This window comes from Sus scrofa, chromosome 7 (genome assembly GCF_054392235.1).
Source record: "Sus scrofa isolate SSC_HxYL_T2T_F1_AM1 chromosome 7, Sscrofa_HxYL_maternal_Yorkshire_Landrace_v2.0, whole genome shotgun sequence".
NCBI lineage: Eukaryota > Metazoa > Chordata > Mammalia > Artiodactyla > Suidae > Sus > Sus scrofa.
In genome coordinates this window covers 40,977,632-41,002,006 of record NC_139389.1, presented here as the reverse complement: position 1 = coordinate 41,002,006, position 24,375 = coordinate 40,977,632, and the positions used below count along the sequence as shown (strand labels likewise).

The 24,375-nt window shown below is 54.2% G+C and overlaps 3 protein-coding genes across 19 annotated transcripts in view; 1 reads left to right on the top strand and 2 right to left on the bottom strand.

Annotated features, from left to right (window-relative positions):
* The window catches only part of CPNE5 (copine 5), a 112,641-nt gene that overhangs the window by 83,490 nt on the left and 4,776 nt on the right, over positions 1-24,375 (top strand). For 4 of the 15 annotated variants that reach the window (XR_014810000.1, XR_002345691.2, XM_084967919.1 and 1 more), the window contains 7 exons: positions 1,578-1,639; positions 6,966-7,012; positions 9,026-9,207; positions 10,319-10,446; positions 10,646-10,748; positions 11,631-11,688; positions 12,098-12,171. Coding sequence is in view for 10 of the 15 variants with exons in the window: in XM_084967919.1 (XP_084824045.1) it covers positions 1,578-1,639; positions 6,966-7,012; positions 9,026-9,207; positions 10,319-10,446; positions 10,646-10,748; positions 11,631-11,688; positions 12,098-12,171 (654 nt within the window). In the remaining 5 variants the exon portion in view is untranslated. Of the gene's footprint in view, positions 1-1,577; positions 1,640-6,965; positions 7,013-9,025; positions 9,208-10,318; positions 10,447-10,645; positions 10,749-11,630; positions 11,689-12,097; positions 12,172-12,248; positions 12,596-13,595; positions 15,293-24,375 lie in introns of those variants that run through there. The other 11 variants (XM_001927588.6, XM_013977859.3, XM_084967920.1 and 8 more) reach the window with 7 other exon arrangements.
* Positions 15,278-22,521, bottom strand: LOC146401524 (allatostatin-A receptor-like). Its single transcript, XM_084967965.1, has one exon. The coding sequence runs from the start codon at positions 19,596-19,598 to the stop codon at positions 18,450-18,452; it is 1,149 nt and encodes a 382-aa protein (XP_084824091.1). The 5' UTR covers positions 19,599-22,521; the 3' UTR covers positions 15,278-18,449.
* Positions 22,301-24,375, bottom strand: part of RAB44 (RAB44, member RAS oncogene family) — a 30,169-nt gene continuing 28,094 nt past the window's right edge. For 2 of the 3 annotated variants that reach the window (XM_005665935.4, XM_084967881.1), the window contains one exon: positions 22,301-23,329. In XM_005665935.4, coding sequence (XP_005665992.3) covers positions 23,239-23,329 — 91 coding nt within the window. In that variant the 3' untranslated portion in view covers positions 22,301-23,238. The remainder of the gene's footprint in view (positions 23,330-24,375) is intronic. The other variant, XM_084967880.1, reaches the window with a different exon arrangement.

The window sequence follows — 24,375 nt, the reverse complement described above, 5'->3', positions numbered from 1 at the left end:
ATCCTATTAAAATGCCAAGAATCTGCATCAAGGTGATGCTGATGCTGCTGGTCTGGGGACCACACTTTGAATACCAAGTCCCTGGGTAAATCCATATGCCAGGCAAGTTAGGCAATTGCTTCATCCCAGGGCCTGGCCCGGGGTTCAACCCTGACTATAGGTTAGACTCGTGAGGAGAGAAAAAAAAAAGAAAAAAAAAAAAATCCAGGGCCAGAGCCCTACTCCAGAAACTCTGATGTTATGGCTTTGGAGTCCTCACTCTAGCTATAAGATGTTTTAAAAGCTCCCCAGGGAGTCTCATGATCATCAGTCAGAGTAGAGGCCATTGCCATAGTCCAGTCCTGGAGAAGGGCAGTTTTGACCATCCAGGTGCCTAACAGCATAACCGTAGCGAGTGGGATCTCCAAGGCCCGGCTCAGTACTCCCAGACCTTCCCAGTATTCAGGCTAGTAGCTCACAGAAGCCGCCTCCCCAGAGTTGATAAAGATGACCGAATCTGCACCAGTAGGGGACGCCCCAAGCCTCAGGTGGAGCTCTCTGACACAGGTGAAAGGTTCCCCACCCTAGTCTTGCCTCATGTAATTGATTCTGGCTGCCAAGCTTTCGCTTGTCTCCATGATCCTAAATCATTATCATAATGAGCTGCCAGGTGGTGGCCTGTCTTGGGAAAGCTGGTGCCAAAGCTTCAGGGCATGGGCCAAGAGGCCTCTGCTTGGGGGAGGGGACCTCAAGTGCTCAGTTACCTCTGGGGAGAGGAAAGGCTGCTTATGAGCGTCTTGGGTCTGAGAGTGTGGAGCTCAAGAGACGCTAGAGGGAGGAGGTGTACATGTAAGGTTTAAAACAAGTGCAGGGAGTGCCCGTCTTGGCTCAGCAGTAATGAACCTGACTAGTATCCATGAGGACATGGGTTCCATCCCTGACCTTGCTCAATGGGTTAAGGATCCGGCATTGCTGTGAGCTGTGGTGTAGGGCACAGAGGCAGCTTGGATCCCGTGTTGCCATGGCAGTGGTGTAGGCCGGAGACTGCAGCTCCAATTCAACCCCTAGCCTAGAAACTTCCATATGCCCTGGGTGCGACCCTGAAAACCAAAAAAAAAAAGTGCAGAGTAGAAAGACAATTAACACATTTCAGGAATAACAGGGGAACGGGAGCTTGTCAGCCTTGGCAGATCTTAGGCCTGCGTCAGGAAGACCCTCTCTCCCTTCACACTCCACCCCGTGTCCACTTAGGGGAAACTCAATTCTTTGGCTTAAGTTCCTGTACTCCAGTGACAGAAAGAGAGCCCTTCCAGGAGGTAGTTTAGCACCAAGGTCAAGAGTGCAGACTCTGGGATCAGGCAGGCCTGGGTTCCTGTCTCACTCGGCTGTGTCCTGGCAGTGTCTTCGCACAAACTGCATCACTTCTTTGAGCTTCAGTTTCCCTGGCTGTAGAATGGAGATAATAATAGCGCCTCACTGAGTTGTTGTGTTTGCCATGATGGACACGAACATGGCACGAGCTGAGTGCTCCATAACTGCCAGCAAAGCTCTCCATCTACACAGTGTGCCCCACTGACCAAGTTCTTTTTGTTTTCAAGGTCACACTGCTTTCCTTTGCTGTGGAATCAGAGTGCACGTTTCTCGACTACATCAAAGGAGGGTGAGAAGAGATGCAGCCTGGTTTCATTGGCTTCAGGGAGAGGGAAGGGGCCCCACACATCAACGTGAGCAGCTCTGACCCACCTGACCTCTTTGAGGACCAGGCCAAGGCCTGCAGTCCTGGGATCTGAACAGACAGGTCCCCATTGTCTGGGCTCAGACAACTCGCCCCAGCTCTGCATGGCTCTGGATCCTGCGTGGCTGCAGAGGGTAGCTCCTGAGCTACAGAAGCCAACCTGGGTCATGTCAGGTACCTGGGCAGAGAGGGGACCTGTCAGTAATAAGGACTCCATGATAAAGGGAGGGCTTAGGGAGGTGGACAGAGCCCTGGAGTAGACATCAGGAAGCCAGGCCCTAGGCCCCTGTGCTGTGAATTTGCTGGATTACTTGGGACGTGTCACTTTCCCTCCTTGGGCATCGGTCTCCTAGAGAGGCTGGGATTAAGTGAATTCTAAGGTTCCTTCCTGTTCTGAGCTTCTGATGCCTATGGTCTGTCTAGGGGGAGTGATTAACCTGCCCGGTATCATCAGGGACCTTCAGGGGGCAGGAGGTCCCTGATGGGGCATGAGCCAGTGGACAGTCAAGCACAAGGTTAAGGAGCAAAGAGAACCAGAGGGCCCGGCAGACAGACCAAAGGCAGGCAGAGAAGCCTTTTGTCCCCAGCCAACAGCTCATGGAAAGAGAGCCTGATTCCAAGGTGAGGTCCTGCCCAGCACGCTCCCTGCCGGGACAGGTGCCAGGGCCGGGTGTGGCTAAGCCGAGAGCACACAGGTGCAGGCAGGTGAGTGACTACACCTGTCTGGAGAAGAGACAGGCAGGGCCGTTGCCAAAGGCTCATGCCAGCCAAGCGGGGCCCTGGCTGCCTGGCTCTCCAGAGCAGAGGGAAAAGTCAGGGCCTGGGAAGGCATGTTCACTCTCCCGTGACATGGCTCCGCACTGCCTCTGCCCTCAGTCCCCAGGTTTCCAGCTCTCCTTCTGCCCTGCCTGCAGTCACCCAGGACCTCCCAGCCCCTCTCCCAGCCTCCCCCAGACCCTGCCCTTGCTTCCCTGCCCCCTTAAGATTGTTCTCTTCTCTCTCTGGTTAAGCAGCCACCCCTTACGTTCCAGGTCATTTTCAAACAATCCTCATCTTGTTTATTCTTCTCATTTGCATAGTGCCCCCCAGTCTACAGGACCCAGTGGGCTGGCTGAGATGGTTATCTCCACTTTACACAACACATCCAAGGCCACACACCTAGCCAGTGGCAGGGTTCCTTCTGCCACCACAGGTGGCATTTCTTCCGTAATCATGAACCCGCCTCCCAACTACCTGGTGGGCTCCGATGGAGACAGATGAGTTGGAGAGCTGGGTGCTGCGACATCCCATCCCATCGAGGAGTTCTCAGAGGCCAGGCCCATCTCCTCCCTCTCTTCACACTCTGGAGAACACGCTCCAGGATGTGCGCCTAGTGTGCCTGTCCAGGCGGGCCACTGCTGGAGGCTTTTGTCTAGGGATCCTCTCCTCCCTGGCCTCCCTCGCCTGCCTCCCTGGACCAGGAGGAGGGTATGGGCCCCTCTGCCCACCCCCACAGTCAGAGTTGGAGATGGAGCTTGTTGTCAGGCAGCCTGTTTTGCCTTTAGGCAGGAGAAGCGGGCTTGTGAGGGGGGTATTGTTTCCACAGAAGTACCTGCTTTCCAGTCCTGTCCTCCCCTGAGCTGGTGCAGAACCTGGAGCAGAGGAAGACTACTCAAGGAGGAAAAAAGCCCCCCCAGCCTTTGTTGGAAGAGTCAGGCCAAGGATGGTCCTCAGCTGTAGTCCTACAGGCCAGAACTAGCCTCCCAAGGGTGGCCCTGGGAGCAGGGCTCCCACTGCTCCCCCACCCCCAGTCTCATTTGCGCTAACAAAGACACAATCTCTATATTCCACACTTAGAGGTGACAGCCAACCACAGGTGAATGGGGTGGGTCTACTAAAAAATAACCCCTGCCCTCAAGGCTTAATACAAATAAAGGCTTATCTTTCATTCTTGAGGTGGGTGCAGGGATGGATAGGGCAATGCTCCACACAGTCATTCAGAGACCCAGGCTCTTGCCATCTTGCGGCTCCTTCTCCTTCAGAGCTTGGAGTCAACTGAATAATCTGCCCCAGGAGGCAGATGAGGGGAAAGGAGAGTGGGGAGGCCTATCTCTGGCCAGCAGAGCCTGGCTTGGGTCGCCTCCTCACCAGGTCTTTCCTGGAGATTGAAGCGTCCGTGAGCAGCAGCTCAGCTGTGATCAAGTGGAGAGAGAGCTGTGGTTTCTGATAGGGACCATCTGCTAAATGCAAAAGAAACAAGCCCCGCCTCATCTCAGATCATCCCTAACCACGGCCTAGCCACCAGAAGAGAATTTTCCCGAATGTGATCCCAGAACCCTTACATGAGAGCAAGAGATGTTTGTTGAAGAAGCAGGTTCTGGGGCCCCATCTCAGACCAACTGAATTGGCATCCCTGGGGTGGGGCTCTGTGATCTTTTGAAACAAGCTCCCCTGGTGTGAGAACCTCATCACCAGACATTATAGGGAGTTCATGTCTTGTCAGCTTTGTTCTATCAGCATCTGGCACAGAACCTAGAACCCTCAGAAAGTTTTAACCCTGAATCTGAATCTTCAAAACCTAATTTTTTTTTATTATGGAAAAATTCCAATATATGCAAAAGTGGAGAGAAAGTATAATGAACCCCCAAGTCCCCAAGATTCAACAGTTACCAACTCATGGCCAATCTTGTTCCATGCACTCTTCCCTCTTTTAAAAATTGAAGTATAGTTAATTTACAATGTTGTGTTAGTTTCAAGTATACAGCAAAGTGGTTCAGATATATATATACATATATATATATATTCTTTTTCAGATTATTTTCCACTATAGGTCATTACAAAATATTGAGAATAGTTCCCAGTGCTATACAATAGGTCATTGTTGTTTACCTATTTTATATGTAGTAGTATGTGTATATTAATCCTAGATTCCTAATTTAGCTCTCTGCCCCACCCCCACCCTCCTGCTATCCACTTTGGTAACCATAAGTTTGTTTTCTGTGTCTGTGAGTCCATTTCCATTTTGTAAATAAGTTCATTTGTATCATTTTTTATTTTTATTTTTTTGTTTTTGTATGTGTGGGGTTTTCTTTGGCCATACTAGTGGCATGTGGAAGCTCCCAAATCTGGGAGTGAACTTGAGCCACAGCAGAGACAAAACTGAATTCTTAACCACTAGGCCACCAGGGAACCCCTGTATCATTCTTTTAAATTCCACATATGAGTGATATCATATGATATTTGACTTTCTGTGAATTAATTCACTCAGTATGATAATCTCTAGGCCCATCCATGCTATGGATGGCATTATTTCATTCTTTTTTATGTCTGAGTAATATTCCATTGTATGTAGGTGCTTACATATCTTGGCTATTGTAAATAGTGCTCCTATGAACATTGGGTGCATATATCTTTTTGAATCAGAGTTTTCTCTGGATATATGCCCAGAAGTGGGATTGCAGGATCATATGGTAACTCTATTTTTAGGTGTTTTTGTTTTGTTTTGTTTCGTTTTTTAATCTTTTTAAGGCCACACCTGCAGCATGTGGAGGTTCCCAGGCTAGGGATCAAATCGGAGGTGTAGCCGCTGGCCTACACCACAGCCACAGCAATGTGGGATCTGAGCCTTGTCTGTGACCTACACCACAGCTCACGGCAGTACCGGATCCTTAACCCCTTGGGCGAGGCCAGGGATTGAACCCGAAACCTCATGGTTCCTAGTCGGATTTGTTTCTGCTGAGCCATGACAGAAACTCCAATTTTTAGTTATTTTTAAGGAACCTCCATACTGTTCTCCATAGTGGCTGCACCAATTTACATTCCCACTAACAGTGTAGGGGTTTCCCTTTTTCTCCACACTCTAGCCTTTATTATTTATGGACTTTTTAATGATGGCCATTTTGACTGGCATGCCCTCTCCCTTTCACTTGCTTTTTTTTTTTTTTTCTTTCTTTCTTTTTAGGGCAGCACTTGTGGCATATGGAAGTTCCCAGGCTAGAAGTCCAATCGGAGCTACAGCTGCCAGCCTACACCACAGCCACAGCAACATGGGATCCGAGCTGTGTCTGCAACCTACACCACAGCTTACAGCAACGCAAGATCCTTAACTCCCTGAGTGAAACCAGGGATCAAACTGCATCCTTATGGCTACTAGTCGGGCTCTTAACCTGCTGAGCCACAATGGGAACTCCTCATCCACTTATTTTGAAGCAAATCCCAGACATCATGTCTAATCCCCCATTTACATTAGGATATGTCACTCTCTCTTTGTAAAATATAGCCACAATACCATAATCACACCTAAAAATTGAATGGTTCCTTAATACCAACTATCTAGTCAGTGTCCAAAAGTTCCCCAGTTGTCTTATAGTTTTTTAATTGGCTTACTTGAATCAGAAATCAAGGCAAGATCCATCTATTTCAATTTGTTGATTTGTCTCATAATAATCTTTCATCTAATGGTTCCCCCAAACACCCAAAGGGTTTGCTAAAACAGATTCCTGTATCCCACAGAGGGGTTCTGATTCAGTAAGTCCACAGGGGGCCTGAGACTCCTCACAGATTCCCCGGTGGTCCTGATGCTGCTGGTCCATGGGGAAGCTCTCCCAATCATACTCCTCCAGAATTTCCCACAGACATGGCTGCATTCCCCTGTGGTGTCATTTACCATATTCCTCTGTCCCCTGTGTTTCCTATAAACAACTGACAAATAGTTCTGGAAGCTCAGTTGGATTCCAGTTCAATTTTTTGGCAAGACAGCTTCATGGGTGGTGTTTTGTTTCTCCCTCAGGACCTCAGGAGATGTGCGATGCCTGTCTGTCTGTCTGTCTTTTTTTTTTTTTTTTTCCCCAATAAGCTCCAACCCTGAATCTGACTCCAAATTTGAGCCAGGAGAACAGGGAGACCCTACTTTACAGGCCTTAGGTGGGCCCAGGGGCAGGGCTGAAGAGGAACTACCCAACATAATAGTCATAGCACGGGCCCAGCAGAACAGAATCATCTTCAGAGAGCTTTTACACCGCCTCACTCTTGATGCTCACCACAGCCCTTTGGGGGAGGATGTGGCTGACCTTACTATCCCAGTTTTCCGAAGCTGGAGGGAGATGAGTGACTTCACCAAGGTGACATACCCAGCAGGCTGTGGGACTGTGGTAGAAGCTGGGTGTCTTCCCCCCACCCCCCGTCCCCTGCCTCCTCACCCCCATCCAGTCCGTTTCTGTCCCCGCAGCCCTGCCTCTGTCCAGGTAACTCCCTGCTGTTCTCCCTCTTCCAGGACTCAGATCAACTTCACAGTAGCCATTGATTTCACGGCCTCCAATGGTGAGTGGTGGAATGGGCAGAGGAGCCGGACAGGGGACAGGGGCCTGGGAAGGGGAGGGCTTTTCTGGGCCGTGGTATCTGATTCTACCTGGGAGCCAGGTCTCCCATACTCTCTGGCCTCATATTCACTGAAGAGGAGGAATTGAGGCCTGAAGAACCAAAGATACAAGATGAGGTAGGTATCCCCAGGTTGGATCACGGTCACCAACCAGTCTGCGCTCTGCACCTACATACCCTGAGCCACAGGCTTGCCCTGGAGGATGCCTGGTCTCCCTGGGGGAATAGGACAGCCAGTGGGGACCTGTGGACAGCCCTGGAGCAGAGGTACTTCCTTACAGGATCACATTACACATCCTGCTCCCCACCCCCCAGTACAACCTACAGGCTGGAGGGAGACTGAGCTCTGGAGTTCCCAAGTGGTGCACAGGGCTAAGGACCTGGCATTGTCACTGCAGAGTCTTGGGTTGCCGCTGTGGCATGAGTTTGATCCCTGGCCCAGGGAACTTCTGCATGCTGCAGGCATGGCCCCCCAAAAAACAAGCAAAAAAAAAATTAAAAAAACCTGAGCTCTGTGGTCCTCAGTGCAGGCAGGAACACAGCCTAGGAACTCCAGTCCCACCCTTGTTCTCCTGACCTTCTTCTCCAGTGGTCAAGTGACCAGGAGCCAACGATGCCAGACTGTACACTGTTGGAAACATCACACCCTTCCTTGGATTCTGGACCCCCATTGGTGGTGTTTCATGCTCATCTTTGTGCCAATTAGAAGTTGAGCAGGGAGTTCCCACTGTGGCACAGTGGGATCGGCAGTGTCTTGGGAGCTCGGGGATGCAAGTTTGATCCCCGGCCCAGCACAGTGGGTTAAGGATCCAGCATTGCCACAGCTGCAGCTTAGGTCACAACTGCAGCTCGGATCTGATCCCTGGCCTGGGAACTCCATATACCATGGGGCAGCCAAAAGAAAAAAAAAAAAAAAAAAGGAAGAAGAAGAGCTGGCCAGGTCTAATAGCCTGCAAGTGTGTCAGAAACCCCTCTCGGGGCCGCAGGTGCTGCATCACAGAGTAATGAGCTGTCAGAGCTGGGAGGGGCCTTAGTAATAATATCATTGAGAGTTATGGTTACATTTGTTTAATCCTCACAACAGTCCTGTGAGGTGGGACTATTATTACCCCCATTCTACAGATGAGGAGACTGAGGCTGAGAAGCTAGACATTTATCCAAGAACACACCACCAGTAGGGGGTAGAGCAAGGACTAATACCTGGCAGTCTGCTGTACTGCCTCTCGTTAATAAACAAGCCACTAACCTATGGACAGTATTAGGGGTGACAAGGGCTCTGGAGAAAAACGAGCCAGGAATAGGAGCAGGGAGTCATGGGGGAGGCTGTAACTTTCAGCAGGCTGCTCAGAGAAGACCACCCTGAGCAGTGACACTTGAGTACAGGCCTGAGGAAGCAAGGGAGCAAGCCATATGCACAATGGTGGAAAAATGTCCTGGAGTAGAGGGAACAGCCTTTGTGAAGGCCCTGAGGTGGGAATGGTGGTGTGAGGCTGGAGCTGAGTGACAGGGAGGCTGCTAGGAGATGAGAAGAGGGGGTAAGCGCAGGCCAGATCAGATGGAGCCTCGTGGGCCCTTCCTGGTGAGGACTCCGGATTCCCAGAGCTGCAGAGCTTTGGAGCGTTTTGAGCAAAGAGGTGTGATTAGCTGCCTGAGCTGTGACAGACTTGCCCTGGCTGGTTGTGCTGAGCATGGTGGACCAAGGGTGGAGACAGGGAGGTCAGGCTGCTGCAATCCTGCAGCAAGAGGGTGGCAGCATGGAGGGCGGAGAAGCACGGAGACCCCGGGTGTATTTTGAGGGTTCAGCAGCCATGATTCTCTAAAGCACTGAACGTGCAGTAAGAAAGAAGGGAGTCAGGGATAAATGTTTTAAAAGTTCAAGGCGCCCCCCTTCTACATTCTGAGCCTGGTGGCTTGGAGTGGCCAGGCCGGCAAATGTCCCCATGTCCTGTGTCACAGGGAACCCCTCGCAGTCCACGTCCCTGCACTACATGAGTCCCTACCAGCTGAACGCCTATGCTCTGGCGCTGACCGCCGTGGGGGAGATCATCCAGCACTATGACAGCGACAAGATGTTCCCTGCCCTTGGCTTCGGGGCCAAACTGCCCCCTGACGGAAGGGTGTCCCACGAGTTCCCACTGGTAGGAGGTCCTGGGGAAAAGGGCTGAGAGCTGACAAGGCTCAGGGTGGTGGTGGTGACAAGCCTGGGGTTGGGGGCATTTCCCATCCTCCCCAAAGGGGGAATTAAGGTTCTGCCTTTGTTGGGGTGTGTAGGGGGGCTTGTGTCAGAGCTTCCAGAAACCCACTCCCCACCTTGGTCATAAGCACCTCTCTTGTGTGTCTGAAGCCACCCACAGGGGCTCTAGCATTTTCCTTTTCCTAACAGGACCCAGGTGGAGGGAGTTTCCCTTGTAGCTCAGCGGTAATGAACCTGACTAGTATCCATAATGTTGCGGGTTCAATCCCTGGCCCTGCTCAGTGGGTTAAGGATCTGGCATTGCCATGAGCTGTGGTGTAGGTCAAAGACGCGGCTGGGATCTGGTGGTGGTGTGGCTGTGGTGTAGGCCAGCAGCTGCAGCTTCTATTCGACCCCTAGCCCGGAAACTTCCATATGCTGCAAGTGCGGCCCTAAAAAAAAAAAAAAAAAAAAGAGACCCAGTTGGAGGTGGAGTGAAGACATGGATGAACTTTTGTCCAAGGCTCCAAAAATGAGGATAAATGGGTGTGGTTTGGATAATCCCAGGAACTCCGAGTTGGAGCTGAGATGGGGGCCCTGTGGAGAAGGCTCCTCAGGACAACCCCCACTCCCTCCCTCCTACTAGCTGGGGACCCTAGGTCAGTTGCTGGATCACTCACAGCAGAGGTCCCTCCCATGCCTGTGGAGTGGCAGACACTGCTGGGCACAGGACACAGGAGGATGGACTGGCCGCCTGCCTTTCCAGGGCAGCTCAGGCTCTGCAGTATTTTAGGGAGCCGTGGGTTTGCCTGAGGTTCCCTCAGGGAAAGGGGGTAACTCTAGGGAGCAGGTACAGGGAGGGGGGGCCCTGCTTGTCAGGATCAGGTGCTGCCCTTCACAGCGGGCCCTGGGGACTCCTCCCTGCCCCCCATCCCTAGCCGCCCACTGGAGAAAAGCCTCGGAGAGCCCAGGCCTGCCAGCCTCCCCACCCTGGCTCTGCCCCCACAGACCCCTCCACTGGGCTCCCTCCTACCCCTCCGTCCTTCCTGGCTCAGTCCCCCACCCTGTGCCCCCAGAACGGCAACCAGGAGAACCCCTCGTGCTGTGGCATTGACGGCATCCTGGAGGCCTACCACCACAGCCTGCGCACCGTGCAGCTCTACGGCCCCACCAACTTCGCCCCCGTGGTCACCCACGTAGCCAGGTACGTCCTGGCCAGGGCCTCCTTCCACTGCATCCTCTCAGGAGGGAGGAGGGAGTCTCTTCCCGCTGCTGACTTGCTTCTCAGGGAGCCCTGACCCTAAAGACCCACTGTGCCCCCACCAAAATGTCAAGGGTCCTTGTGTTGGGGGGCAGCAGGCCCAGAGCCCCACCCGGCAGACCTCTGCCCCTGCCCTGCCCAGGAACGCGGCCGCAGTGCAGGATGGCTCCCAGTACTCAGTGCTGCTCATCATCACGGACGGGGTCATCTCCGACATGGCGCAGACCAAGGAGGCCATCGTCAACGTGAGCAGGGGGTGGGGTGGAGGGTCAGGGAACCCGGGGGTGTGCCTCCCCCCTCTTTTAGGGAGGCCATGGCTTCTCCTCTCCCGGGCCTCTTTGGGACCACTCCCTGCCCCTCACCATAGAGTCTGGAGGGCCAGCAGTAGGGTCTGGGGCGTGGAGGGGTGCTGGCTGATGAAGGATCTGGCTGGTGAGCTCTGTACCCACCTTCATCACACGGGGTAGTCCACTCCCTGCAGACGTCCAGGCTCCTCATTAACCCATCCCTAGGCCTGCTGCCCCGGACCCCAGCCTGCTGGGCCAGGGAGAGGAGGTGGGAGGTCCAGAGAGGGGGGAGGTCCTGGAGCATAGCTCCCCCTACCCATGGTGCCCCTATACAGGGGCCCCAGCCAGAGCTGGCCCTCCCTCCAGGCCTACGGAAAAGCTGTTCCCGGGTGGCTCAGTGGGTTAAGGATCTGGTGGTGTCACTGCTGTGGCTCCAGTCACTGCTGTAATGCCAGTTCAATCCCTGACCTGGCAACTTTTACCTACTGTGGGCACTGCCAAAAACAACAGCAGCAACAAGATGTCCCACGTAATGGAGGCCCAGGGGAAGAAGGGGGGCGTGTCTTACAGAAGCAGACTGGTGACCCATTTTCCCCCCTGCCTCCCCCTCCCTCTCTGACCCCCTCTGCCTCTCTGGTGCCCCCGCCTCGGTTTCCTTTGATCCGCATCCCTCTCCCCTTCCTCCTCTTTTTCTGTGTTCCTCTGTGTGTCTCCACCCTTCTCTCCTCTGTTTCTTCCCTGTCCTCCTGTCTTCTTCCCGTCTCTACCCATGATCGCCCTTTTCTTTTAACTCGCCCCCGGGCTGGATCCACCCCCCGCCCCCACCATGCTGTCCCCCAGGCTGCCAAACTCCCCATGTCCATCATCATCATCGGCGTGGGCCAGGCAGAGTTCGATGGTGAGTCCCCCTCCCCCTAGATGCTTCCCCTGAGGCTTCAGGCCCTTGGGACTGACCCCTCCCAAGAGGGTGTGCACGACTGTGGGTGAGCAGGCAGGGTATGAAGGCGAGTTTGTTTGCACAGGGAGGGGTGTGTCAGGGTGTACACCCAGCACCCACATCCCAAGGCTGTGGGGAGGAGACCCCGCATCACTCCTCCCTCCTCCAGCCTGGGAGCCTGTCAAGGGTGGGGGAGCTGGAGCACTGGGCTGGGCATCAGACACCACCTTGGGCTCCTCCTGTCTCCTGGCCTCGGTTTTCTCATCTCTAACATTGGGGTCTGGGCCGGTGGTCTCTATCCTGCCAGGCCCAGGTGCCCACCAATTAGTGCCCCTCAACCCCTGCCTCTTGCCACCCCACCCCCCAACAGCCATGGTGGAGCTGGATGGTGACGACGTGCGGATCTCCTCCCGGGGAAAGCTGGCCGAGCGAGACATTGTCCAGGTGAACCCCAGACCCTGGCTGCCCCGTGGAAAGTGCAAGAGCTCCTCCAGCCAGGCTGACCCCACTCTCCCTTTTAGGGGCTTCTCTGGAAAGAGCCCTGGAGGGAGGCACTGGGAGCCCCAGATGGGCTTGGCCACCATAGAAGGAAACAGGAGTCAGTCTTGGGCCGGACTCCTCTCTACCACGTCTGACACTCACCCCTCACATTGTGTTGCCCCCCTGAGGCCTCTGCCAACCACCCCCCTGCCCCGAGCCCCCAGGCCTCCAGGGCCTCCTGCCATACACAGACGTCCAATAACCTGCTGTTTTCTGCTGGGCTGCCTTCCGAAGTGCGATGGCAGGTGGAGGAAGTGTCCTTAGTATTGGCGCAGCCCTTTCCAGGAGTGTGTAGCTTAGTGGTTTGAATTAATATTTTAACATCTTGGAGGAGTTCCCGTTGTGGTTCAGCGGGTTAAGAATCTGACTAGTATCTATGAGGATGCAGGTTGGATCCCAGGCCTCATTCAGAGGGTTAAGGATCCGGCCTTGCCACAAGCTGAGACATGGGTCCCAGGCGTGGCTGGTATATGGAGTTGCTGTGGCTGTGGTGTAGGTTGGCAGCTGTAGCTCTGATTGGATCCCTAACCTGGGAACTTCCATATGCCGTGAGTGTGGCCCTAAAACAAAACAAAACAAAAAATTTAACATCTTTGTGTATGATGGCAAATGTATGGAGCAGACCAGTCTTTGTCCTTAGGGAATCCCTATCAGGCCTCAGAAGGCACCTCAGTAAGCATGTCCCTCCATACGGAGGGACTCTTGCAGACTGAGTCCCTAGTGCTTAAGACACGCAGAATTAAAAAAAAAAAAAAAAGCCCTGACCCCCTCTTCACCATGAAATAAAACTAGGGTGGGGAAGTGGTGGTTCCAGGTGTGGCGACCAAAGACAGGCTCTAGGAGCAGGAGCAAGGGCAGCCTGGGAGGTGGGACCTGTGAATGCAAAGGCCTGAGCCTAAGGCACAGGGGCGGGGTCACACCCCGAGGGAGGAAGCCAGGGGGCCCCAGAGAGGAAAGAGGAGAAGCAGCCAAAGAGAGAGGGGCTCTGCTGAAGAGGTGGGGCAAGACCCGTGTTTCCCAGTAGCAGGAGGATTCCTTCAGCCTTTCCTGAGTGCCAGCTTAAGTGCCTGTGCTCGGCGCCCAGACGTGGGAGATTAAGGAATCTTGTTTGGTGGTGTTTGGAACAGGTGCCCAAGACGTTATTGGTTGAGGGAGTGAAAGAATAATGACCATAATACAGACCCTCAGGGATCTCATGGGGAGGGGGAGGGCTTAAGCTAAGCGGACAGAGGCGGGGGAGGAGTGGGACAGGACTCCGGGCCTGGAGATGTGGGGGGAGTGGCGCCCAGAGGGAGGCCTGCAGTGACCCTGCCTTCCCCGCTGGACAGTTCGTGCCCTTCAGGGACTACGTGGACCGCACCGGCAACCACGTGCTGAGCATGGCGCGCCTGGCCCGCGACGTGCTGGCCGAGATCCCGGACCAGCTGGTGTCCTACATGAAGGCGCAGGGCATCCGCCCGCGGGCCCCGCCCACGGCCCCAGCGCGCTCGCCCCCGCAGTCCCCGACCCGCACGCCCCCTGCGTCCCCCCTGCACACGCACATCTGAGCCTAGTCTGCTCAGATGGCTGGGGCTTTAGTTCAGTAGAAAGGTAGGCGTGGTGCCCGGATCCCGCTCCAGTCCACCCAGCCCAGTCTTTGGAACATGGTGTGCCTGGCAGGCCGCCAGGGGGTGGGGCTTCTGGAGACTCCTTCCCATAGGGCCCAACCCCTGTCCCCCCGACCCCGAGTTTGGGTGGACGGGTGGTGGAGGTGGGCAGCTGGGTCCCTGCTCTGCTCTTTTCACTAACACCTGGTTTGGGACCAGCCAGGAAGATGGTAATCAGGATGCCTAGGGTCCCTGTCAGCCACCTGGGTAATCTCATCTGATCCTCTATCACCCTGAAGCCTGGGCTGAGCCTCCCTCCTCCAGGCCCTTTTCTCCTCTCCTCCTCCTGTGGTGTCTACTTCCGTACCTGGCCCCTGACCCCCACCCCAGTATCTATCCTGTCTTTATTTCCAGTGAACCCCGTTGAGGCTGCTGGGTTTGCAGGAATGCCTGTACATGTGACCCCCCCCCCCCCACTGAGACCCTTGCATGCAGTAGGCATCCTACAGACCCACACCAGGGAGGCTGTGACAGTGGGTGGAGGCCACGTGATGGGCAGGGAACAGAGGTTTTTCAGACATAGAGTCCTTCCTGGTGCCTCAAGCCCAGTATGAAGCTGGCTCTGCACACACACATCCATAGGCCTCTCCCCAGTCGGGGCCCACAGGCACCTCCACAGTCAGCTTCTGCCTGGAGGCATCACCTTTTCTCTCCCAGAGGCTGCCCAGGGTACTTTGCACCCATGCCTTTGCTGCCCACCTAGAGGCCTAGGTGAGAAGCAGCCCAGTTCCAGAACTCTCCACTGCCCCTCTATCCCATGGGGATAGGGGACGAGAGTCCTGGGTTCAAGTCCTGCCTCCAGCCCCTGTCTGCTATGGGAACCTGAGCAAGGCCCCTCTACCTTCTGGGTCTCAGTTTCCACATCTGTGAGGCAGAAGTGTTGACCAGATGGCCCTGGTTTACTTTCAGCTCTGAGGCCCCAAGAGTCCATTCATCCCATGCCCAGCTCCCACATCCCAGTCCTCACCGGTGCAACCCTTCAGGCCGTCTTGGCTCTAGGGTCACCCTGTTCCATCCCATCACCCCACATCCACCCTAGTCCTGCATCCTTGGGCTCTCGTGTCTGAGCCCCTGTCCCTGCTGTGGGAAAGGTGAGAAAGATGACCTCATCCCTGGGCCCACCCAGCCGCCCAGCCTTTACCACATGGGGAGCAGGTCATGCATGCCAGTCCCTCCTGCCGCATGGGGCACCTCAGCCCACTGACCTTCCCGTGCCTGGGTGGAGGCCAGGCCCTACCCTGTCTGCTGCCAGATGCTTCTTCCCTTCCTATCATGCATGATGGTGGTGTTTCTACGCTGTCTGGTCCTGTGCCTGTCTCTGAGACAGTCTCTCTGTGGAATTTGCCTTAAATTGACGTAAATTTGGTTCTTTTACTAAAGGTCCTTGTTTTCCTTTCTCCTGTGAAAACTAGCACAGATGTTGCTGAGTGACGGAGTCCAGGTTCTCCTCTCTCTCTTTCTTCCATTTCGTTCAACAAGAATTTACTGAGAAACTACTATGTGCCAGGGTCTGTACTAGGCACTGGGGATGCAGCAATTAACAAAATATAGGGCCTGTCTCCACGTGGAGCACAACAGACACACAAATAGGACAGGGGAAACCCAGTAAACACATAAACCAATGGGTAAATAACAGTTTCAGGTGGTGATGAGAGTCACCAAGAAAAATAAGTGATTAGGAAAGAGTGACAGGACAATACTTTAGATGAGGTGGTCGGGGAGGGCCTCTCTGAGGTGATGAGCCCCAAGGAAATGAGAGAGAGAGGCATGCTGATATCTGAGGCAGGAGGGCTCCAAGGAGAGGGAACAGCAGGTGCCAAGGCCCTGAGGTGTGTTTGAAAGATGGCAAGGAGGCCAGTGTGGCTGAAGCTGCCTTAAGGAGGGGAGAGTGCAGGAGACGGGTCGGGATGAAGAATCAGGAATGCACAGGGCCATGTAGGCCACTGTAAGGCCTTCAGCATTACTCTGAGTGAATCCGGGAGCCGTTGAGGAGGTGAGAGAAGTAACGTGAGCAGATTATTCTGTGGGTCACCTGATTGCATTTCATCTTTCATCTCTTGTTTACTGAGCATTGGTGCCAGGCCGCACTCAGGTTTGGAGACACTGCCTCACACACGGTCGCACCCTCAGGGGCCTGACCCCTTCTCTGGAGCAATAAGCAAGGAAGTCCCGCCACCCTCAGGGTGTCAGTGCCAAACCAGTGGAAGGGGACAGGATCTGTGGGCACCGAAGGGGAGCTCTTGGGGCAGACTGGACGACTCCCGGGTCACATGCCTGGGATATGTGACTGTTCTTCTGTGCAATGGGACTGTCGCTCCTCCCTCACAGGGTTGTTGTGTGGCCAGAGTGACACGTAGATGTGCACACATGAGGCGCATGACATGCACAGGACCTGCCGCACGAGGTGCACAGTGAAGACCACTTCCCTCCCTGTCCCTCTTCATATATAAACCCCTGTGGCCCTCAGGGACCAGGATCCCAGGGCAAGGGGACTTTGTCCTATTCTGGGCAAGTTTGCTCTCAGTTGAGCCCCCCAGGCAGCCAATCCCAAGCTGCACAGTGCAAGAAATTGGTACTAATTATACCAATGTTTGGGACGTGCCTTTTCGGATTTTACTGTAAATTAGAGCTGATTCATGTCTGACTTTATAATTAGATGCCCCTCCGACTTGCATTCCGATCCTCTTTGAGAGGGAGCGGGGTGGGGTCATAGCTCTAGAAGAAGGAAGTTCCCATAACCAGCAGCCCGTTTTTACCTCGCTTTGGGAAGATGTTTGGGGAGGCTCAGAGCCACTGCCCTCGGGCGCTGACACTATCCTTAGCTTAGCTTCTGTTGGCTTCTTTGCCAAGGTGTGTTCCGTGGAACCCTGGTTCCCCGGCATGAGTTTTGGGAAACTGCCTGCTCCGAGCCCTTCTTAGAAAGTCCCAGGGGCCTCCAGGGCATTGAAGGCTCTGAGTAGTCCTGTAGCAAAGAGGCTAGTTTAACTTGGTTCATCCCAATGTTCCCTAAGCTGTTGTCATGACCATGGATGGGGTCAGTGTGTGTGTGTGTGTTTAGCTGTCACACCACTACCTCGCAGAGCAGGTTGTCTTGGGAATTTCAGTAAAGACAACCTCCCTGGTTCTCAAGCCACACAGAAGCCTGAGCCCTGTTCCCAGGAAGCCAGAAGGAGGGAGTGAATTTTGAGAGCTGCTCAAGGGGATGGGGTGGAAGAGGTGAAGCCCGCAGTTTGGCTCTGAAGAGAAGGAAGGAGCCTCAGAAGGGGTCCCTGCAACAGCCACATCAGGAAAAGAAACCAGAGAGAAAAAAGGAAAGTGTTTAGAAATTCATAAGCCTGTGAGTTTTCATTGTGGCTCAGCGGGTTAAGAATCTGACTAGTATCCATGAGGAGACATGTTTGATCCCTGGCGTTGCTCAGTGGATTAAGGATCTGCTGTTGCCACAAACTACAGCATAGGTCCCAGACGTGGCTCAGATCTGGTGTTGCTGTAGTTGTGGTGTAGCCTGGCAGCTGCAGCTCTGATTCAGCCCCTAGCCTGGGAACTTCCATCTGCCTCAGGTGCGGCCCTAAAAGGTAAAAAAGAAAGAAAAGAAATTCATAAGCCCAGACTCACAACTCCATGTTGACTTTATTCCATGGTGTTCCTGTTTGGGGCTGAGAGGTGTGTGTGACAGGCTGGGGGAGGGCAGGCAGGGAAGGGAGAGGCCACTGAGAGGCTCTCCTGCACTATGAGCCCCTACCCAGGTTGCAGCTGGACCCTCCTCTCCCCCCATTCAATCCCCAGGCCTTCAGGATTAAGGACCCCAAGCCATCAGCACTCAGATCATTGGTCTGCCCACTTCTCTGCCTTTGGAAGTCCCTTTACCCTCTTGTCCACTCACCTCAAATGCCCCTGAATTTATAAAAATAAAATCAGAATTCCCATTGTGGCTCAGCAGGTTACAAACCCAACTAGTAGCCATGAGGATACAGGTTCGATCCCTGGCCTTGCTCAGTGGGTTAAAAATCTGGTGGTGTTGTGACCTGTGGTGTAGGCCGGCAGCCGCAGCTCTGATTTAACGCCTAGCCTAGGAACTTCCATCTGCTTCACCTGCAGCCCTATAAATAAAAATAAAGATAAGATAATAATCATAATGTAATGACCAACACTCACACGTACTTACTAAGCACAAGGCATTCTTCTAAGCACTTTATATGTGTTAAGAAATTTTATCTTCAAAACGACCCCTTGAAGAAAATACTATCCTGATCCTCTTTTTCAGATGAGAAAACGGAGGCATGTGGAAATTAAGGGACTTAATTAAGGGACTTGTTCAAGCCATACACTTAGAAAGTAATGGAGCCTATAGGTATCTCTCTGAGCCCCAAGGTGGAATAGCAACATCGACCTAGTTTCCATTTAGTTGCTTTGTCACCTTTGCTGGGCCACCTTCCAGCTCTGGATCTGTTTCCCTACTGGTAAAACGGAGGGGGTGGGATCACTAAGAGTTTTCTCATCTCTCTCAAATCTCAGCCCTGCCATCAGCCTTTACTCTCAGACCCCCGCCAGACCCCACAGGCCTCCTGGGGCGCTGACGTGACTAGGCTGAACACACTCTATCGCCATGCCAGCCCCTCCCCCACCCCTGGGACGCCTGGCCACCACTGGCCTGTGGAAGAGGTCCCTGAGCCCTGCCCGGAAGGGGCGGGAGAGGTAGAAGCAGAGGAGGGGGCTGACAGCACAATTGGAGTAGGCCAGGATGGTGCAGAGGCTGGATGCCACGAAAGCCCCTGGTGTGGCAGGCAGGTCCCCCACAGCTGCCACATAGCCCAGCACGGAGCAGGGCCCCCACATCAGCATGAAGACCACCAGCACTACAAGGATGAGGCCTGTGTTCTCCCGGTGCTCGCGGAGGCTCTCCCCACCAGGGCTCCGGGGCTGTGTCCACAGGAGCCAGCCCAAGTGGCTGAAAGAGCAGCCCAGCCCCAGCGTGCAGGGCAGGAAGGCCAGGGCCCCCAGCAGCATGAAGTAGCAGGAGGTCTGAGCAGGGTTCAGGAGCAGGAGGCAGGCCCGGGCCTCCCCCTCCCCCACCACTTGCTGGAACAGCCAGTTGGGCAGCGAGGCGGTGAGGCCCAGGACCCACATGGCCCCACAGAGCAGCAGGCGGGCACCCAGGCAGGACGGGAGGGCCATGTTGGGACGGGCCACTGCCACATGGCGCAGAAGAGCCGTGGCCACCATGCTGTAGAAGGTACAGAACATGGTGGCACTGTTGGCGGCCTGGCTGGTGATACAGATGGTGGAGCCCAACCACCAGTCCTGCCGCAGGAAGCTCAGCAGGAGCACGGGCACCACACAGGCCAGGAAGAGCAGGTCGGACAGCGTGATGTTCACCATGAGGCTGTTGGTCAGGGCGAGCAGTGGGCGGGCAGCACCCTGGGACCGGCCCATCACCAGCAGCATCAGCGCATTGGCCAGCAGCCCCACCAGCAGGATGAGGCCACAGACCCCAGCAAAGATGAGTCGGAGTGGTCGCTCGGGTATGGCCGTGAGCCCAGCAGTGGATGTGGCATTGGCCTCCATTCTGCTATGGACACACAAGGACAGCATGGAAACCAGCCTGAGGACCCCTCCCTCTTCCCCTGTTGAGCCTCTTCTTTTCCCAGATCCCTGCAAACAGTGGGTGCTCTTGGGGTGCACCATCCCCTTGAGACCTCACAACAACCATGGGATGGGCTCTGTCAATGCCCTGGGTTCAAATTCTAACTCTGCTCCTTGGCAGCTCCAAGGAGACCCTGGACACCGAGCACGTCCCCCAGGCAGGGCTCTGCAGAAGGGGCTCAGGGGACCCCCAGCCCTGACTCCAAGTCAGCAGCAGAGGGGCTTTCCAGCCCCCACCTGACATGCAGAAGAAAAGGGGATGGAAACCAGAATCAGGACCCCGCTGGGCTGTCTTGTTTGCTGCTTGTTTGCCCAGTACCTGGCTCATGGCGGCCACTTACCTGCGGGCAGCTGAGAAGAGACAGGAGAGGGGGCGTTTCAGATTCTTCTGCTTACATCCCAGGTCTCAGACTCTGGTTCCAGGGGCTGCAGGGGAAGGAGGAACTGAGGGATAACCTCCCCCCAACCCTCTAGCTTCCCTAAATGAATTCTGTCAATGAGCCTCTCTCTAGGCATTTGTCATTGCTTTTATGTTCCTTCTGCCTGGCCCAGGCTTGCCTGCCAAGGACACAGAATATGATTGGAGAGGAGGGGAGGGCAAGGGGGAGGGGAGAGGAGGAGAAAGGATGAGGAAAGGACCTGGCCCCTGCTCTAGCTAAGCGTCCATAACCTCTTTGGAAGAAGCTTTATAACTTCACAGTTAAGCACATGAGCACTAGAGCCTGGGTTTAAAACCCCACTTAGCTACTTGCTAGCTATGTAACTGGACAATCTACTCACTCTTCTATGCCTCACTTTTCTGATCTGTGAAATGAGGATAATAACAGGCCCGTCTCTCGTAGGGCTGATGTGAGGATTAAAGGATAATATAAGGCTTATAAAGGTAATGAAGTTAGGTGCTCAGAGCAGTTCCTGGCACCTAGTAGGTGTTTGGTAAATGCCAGCTGGTTCTGATCCTGCCCACCCTCAGTTCTCTTCTCTGACACCCCTGCCCAGGCTCTGTTTTCTCCCCCTGCCCTCTCTCCCTCTCTCTCCACACCCTGAGCCCCATCAGCCCAGTCCTGCCTTCCTTTTCTTAATCAAGCTAAGTTGAGACCAGAGCCCACTGCCCTTCCCTGAGAACTCACCACTAGCCTGGAAGTTTACCCTGACATCTACCCTAACTCCCTCCTGCTGCTCTCCTCACCTGCCTCGTGCTGCTCTGGGCTCTGCTTGGTGACTCGGAGCCCTTTGACACTGGCAAAAGCTGGCAGCGCCTCCACAGCTGTACTCTTCATGGAAGCTGGATGCAGCTCGAGGAAGCCAAGAGAGGGTTCTGGGCAGGCGTGCAGTCCCTTCCAGCCCTTACCTCCAAGGAACTTGAGCCGGCAGAGCTGAGCCGGTGGCGGGGGGGGGGGCAGGCGGGGGTGAAGCACGTCTGGACTGGATCCCCCAAAGGACGAGGGCTCTATCTGCTCTACTGGCCGCCTTGGGAATCTCACCCTGCCTACCTGCCTCATTATTTCACTGGCCCACAGGACAGAGATGTGCCTGCTGGGGCCCCAGACCCCAGAGAGAGAGAGCTATGAGCAACAGGAGGACCTGGCCCCCACTCTCAGCCGGGGCCAGGCATCACTTATTTCAGCTCCTGTCTCTCTGTCTCTGTCTCTCTCTGAGCATTCTACAGCCTAGAACCCACTCAGAGCAGGAGGAGGCTGGTGGGCTGATAGGACCCAAGGAGGGAGAAGACACTGGGGCTAAGGAAGAATCAGTAAGGGGGGACCAATAAAAAGACTGGCCGGACCACCAGAATCATTCTGCGTTTTCTAGGCGGGGGGTTGAACGGGATGCATTAAGGCTGTCTGATCTAACCTCTGGTGGCTTCTGATGCCTCAGTCTTCTCCACCTTACCTCCTGCCAAGTGTTCCCTGGCTTCTGCTTCTTTGCTTCTACTGACAGACAGCTCAGGGCTGCTGAGCACGCTTTTGGTACTGAGCAGAGGAACAGGAGCCAAGTTCAGAGACTCTGATTAAACTGATAGGAGGTGTCCTTCCTTTGTGCTCTGTCCTCTTCCTCCTTCATTCTCTCTGGACCCCTGTCTCTTGAAGTGTACGTGCCTATCTCTCTACGAACTTAAGGTTTCCTCTGATTCAGCTGAGGAAGTTGCCAGGACCCAAATGATTACAAAGTACCAAACATAGCACCCTGCCCACACTGGCCCACAGTACCCGCTGAGTGTTGTGGTTAACGGGAAGCTGAGACAGCCCTTATTTCCAGTAAATACAGGTGACTGGAGACAGTCCTGCGCCGAGAGGCCATCTAAGACTCTCAAAGCAAAGCTCCTCAAGAGCACGGTAAATCCCAGCCCCAGGTTAGAACGTGCAGCCACCTTTCCGGAGGCAAATGTTGTGCAATTCTGGGCACTCTCACAAAAGCTCCAAACAGGAGCCCTTGAATAATCTGAATACAGGTTCCTCTGCTCCTCCCCAGGCCCCACCAGCCACACCCCAGCTGTACCTTGAGGCATCCAGAGATTGACACCTGAAGGCAGGGGCACCATGACATGGAGATGGGGGGGGGTCCCCCGAATATGATCCCTTAGAGGCAGATCTTGGGGAAAGAGAGTGGGGTTGGGGCTCAGGGAAGCAGAGAGGAATGGAGCATATCAGGGGCCAGCAGAACACTGTCTTCCCCAGGAAGCAGATTCTGCTCCAAAGAATGCCCCCCCCGCCCGCTTTCAAACCGATGCAGTGAATGAGACAGGGTTTACCAGCTTTGCCACGCATGGAACATTGGGCCTGCTTTAATAATCAGAGTACTTTGCAATGAACAAGCTACATCAATTGCTAATCAGCACCAAAGCAAGCTCTTTGAAAAGTTTCTTTCCCACCCTTCAACACTGATTTGTATTTCTGACAATATAAGGAATACCCAGTCATTGTTAAAGATCTGAAAATACAAATGCATATAAAAAGGAAAACACCCCCTCAATGTACCCTATAATTTTACCATCCAGAGATGTTTTGCCAATATTGTGGTATATCTTCCTTAAGTTGTTTTTCTAGACCTTTCCATTCTTTAAAGAGTTTTAGGGAGTTCAGCTGTGGCTCAGCAAATTAAGTACCCAACTAGTATCCATGAGGATGCGGGTTCAATCCCTGGCCTCAATCAGTGGGTTAAGGATGGGTGTTGCTGTGAGCTGTGGTGTAGGTTCCAGACACAGCTCAGATCCTGCTTTGCTGTGGCTGTGGTAGAGACCAGCAGCTATAGCTCCAATTCCACCCCTAGCCTGGGAATCTCCATATGCCACAGGTGCAGTCCTAAAAAAAAAGAAAGAAAGAAAAAAAAAAGTTTCAGGAGTTCCTTGGTGGCTCAGTGGGTTAAGGATCCAGCGTTGTCACTGCCGTGGCATGGTTTCAGTCCCTGGCCTGGGAACTTCCACGTGCCACAGGATCGGCCAAAGAGGAAAAAGAGAGTTTTAATGGCCCCTCCAGCCTTATTCCTCAGAAAAGTCCTTCTCTGGAGCGCGAAGGGCAGCGGTAGTACAGCACTTGCTTTGGGATCCGAGTCCTGACCTGAGGAAGATTTTCCTGAACTTCCAAGCTGGCCTTCTCTGCCATTGCTGTGTCCAGGCATGTGGGACAGGAGCCAAGGAACAGGAAAGTCAGAGAGGTGGCCATCCGACCCTGGCCAGGCCAGGCGCTCAGAAACAGCAGCCAGCTCTCTTCTTCGGCCTCTCGGGGGCCACCTCCACCAGCGAGCTCTTCAGGCGTTCTTCTTGCATCTTGAGTGCCCTGTGTGAAGATGCCCAGCCCTCAGCCTTCTCTCTCACCTCCAAGGGGCAGCAGAAAGGGCCAGCAGGGGCGCCACCGGGGGGCTTCACCCCCTGAGCTCCCTCTCTCCCCACTGCTCTGCCCCTACCCTGCATTCCCCACACAGCGGAAAAATGGGGCCACAGAGACTGTGGCCTTTCTGTCTCTTTTCTGACATTCTCTGCAGCTCTGTGTGCCAGACACAAGGGACTCTGATGATGACAATGAAGCCAGCAAGTCCTTGCCTTGAGTAGTGAGGGAGACAGAGGGGAAGGGGCAGTGGGGACTCGGGAATGGGGAGGCACAGAGAGGGACCTCACACCAGGCACCAGATCTTGCAGGGATTTAGGGCAGGAGGAGCCAGTGTTGGAGCTGAGGCCAAGGGTTCGAAAGCAGAAAACAGAGAAGGGGTTGGGGTGCTTTCTGGGCAGAGGGCAAAGGCTCAGTGTCAAGAGAGAGTCTCGGGTTGGGGAAGCAAAGCCCCTTCATTCATTCATTCACTCATTCATTCACAATGTATTTACTGCATGCCTGGTGCTGTCCTAAATCACACAGCCTAAGGACTGAATGGCCAGAAGGAAGCTTTGGAGGCAGCTGGGATGCAGGGTTCTGCCAGCCAGGAAGCCACATTCAAGAACTTGGTCTTTTATCCTAAGGCAAAGGGATGCCTTTTTCCTGTCCAACGGATCAAGCATGAACAGGTTTGCAGTTTAGCAAGCCCACTCTAGCTGCACCGTCAGACAATGGGCTTAGAGAGCACCTGATCTAAGACCAGCATCTTCCTCCTCACTCATTTCATTCATTTATTGATCACCCAGTATGTGCCAGGCCCCATGGGGGAAGGGGCTGGACAAAATGGACCTGGCCCTGCCCTCCTAGAGCTACAGCCTGGTGAGGCTGCACAAGAAAACGAACCCATGTGTAATTAGGATTTGTCAAGGAGGGCTCTGAAGGACACCAGCGGAGAACCTGACAAGGATGACGGTGGGAGGTGGCGTGGTCAGGGAGGGCACCTCTGGGAGGCTGAC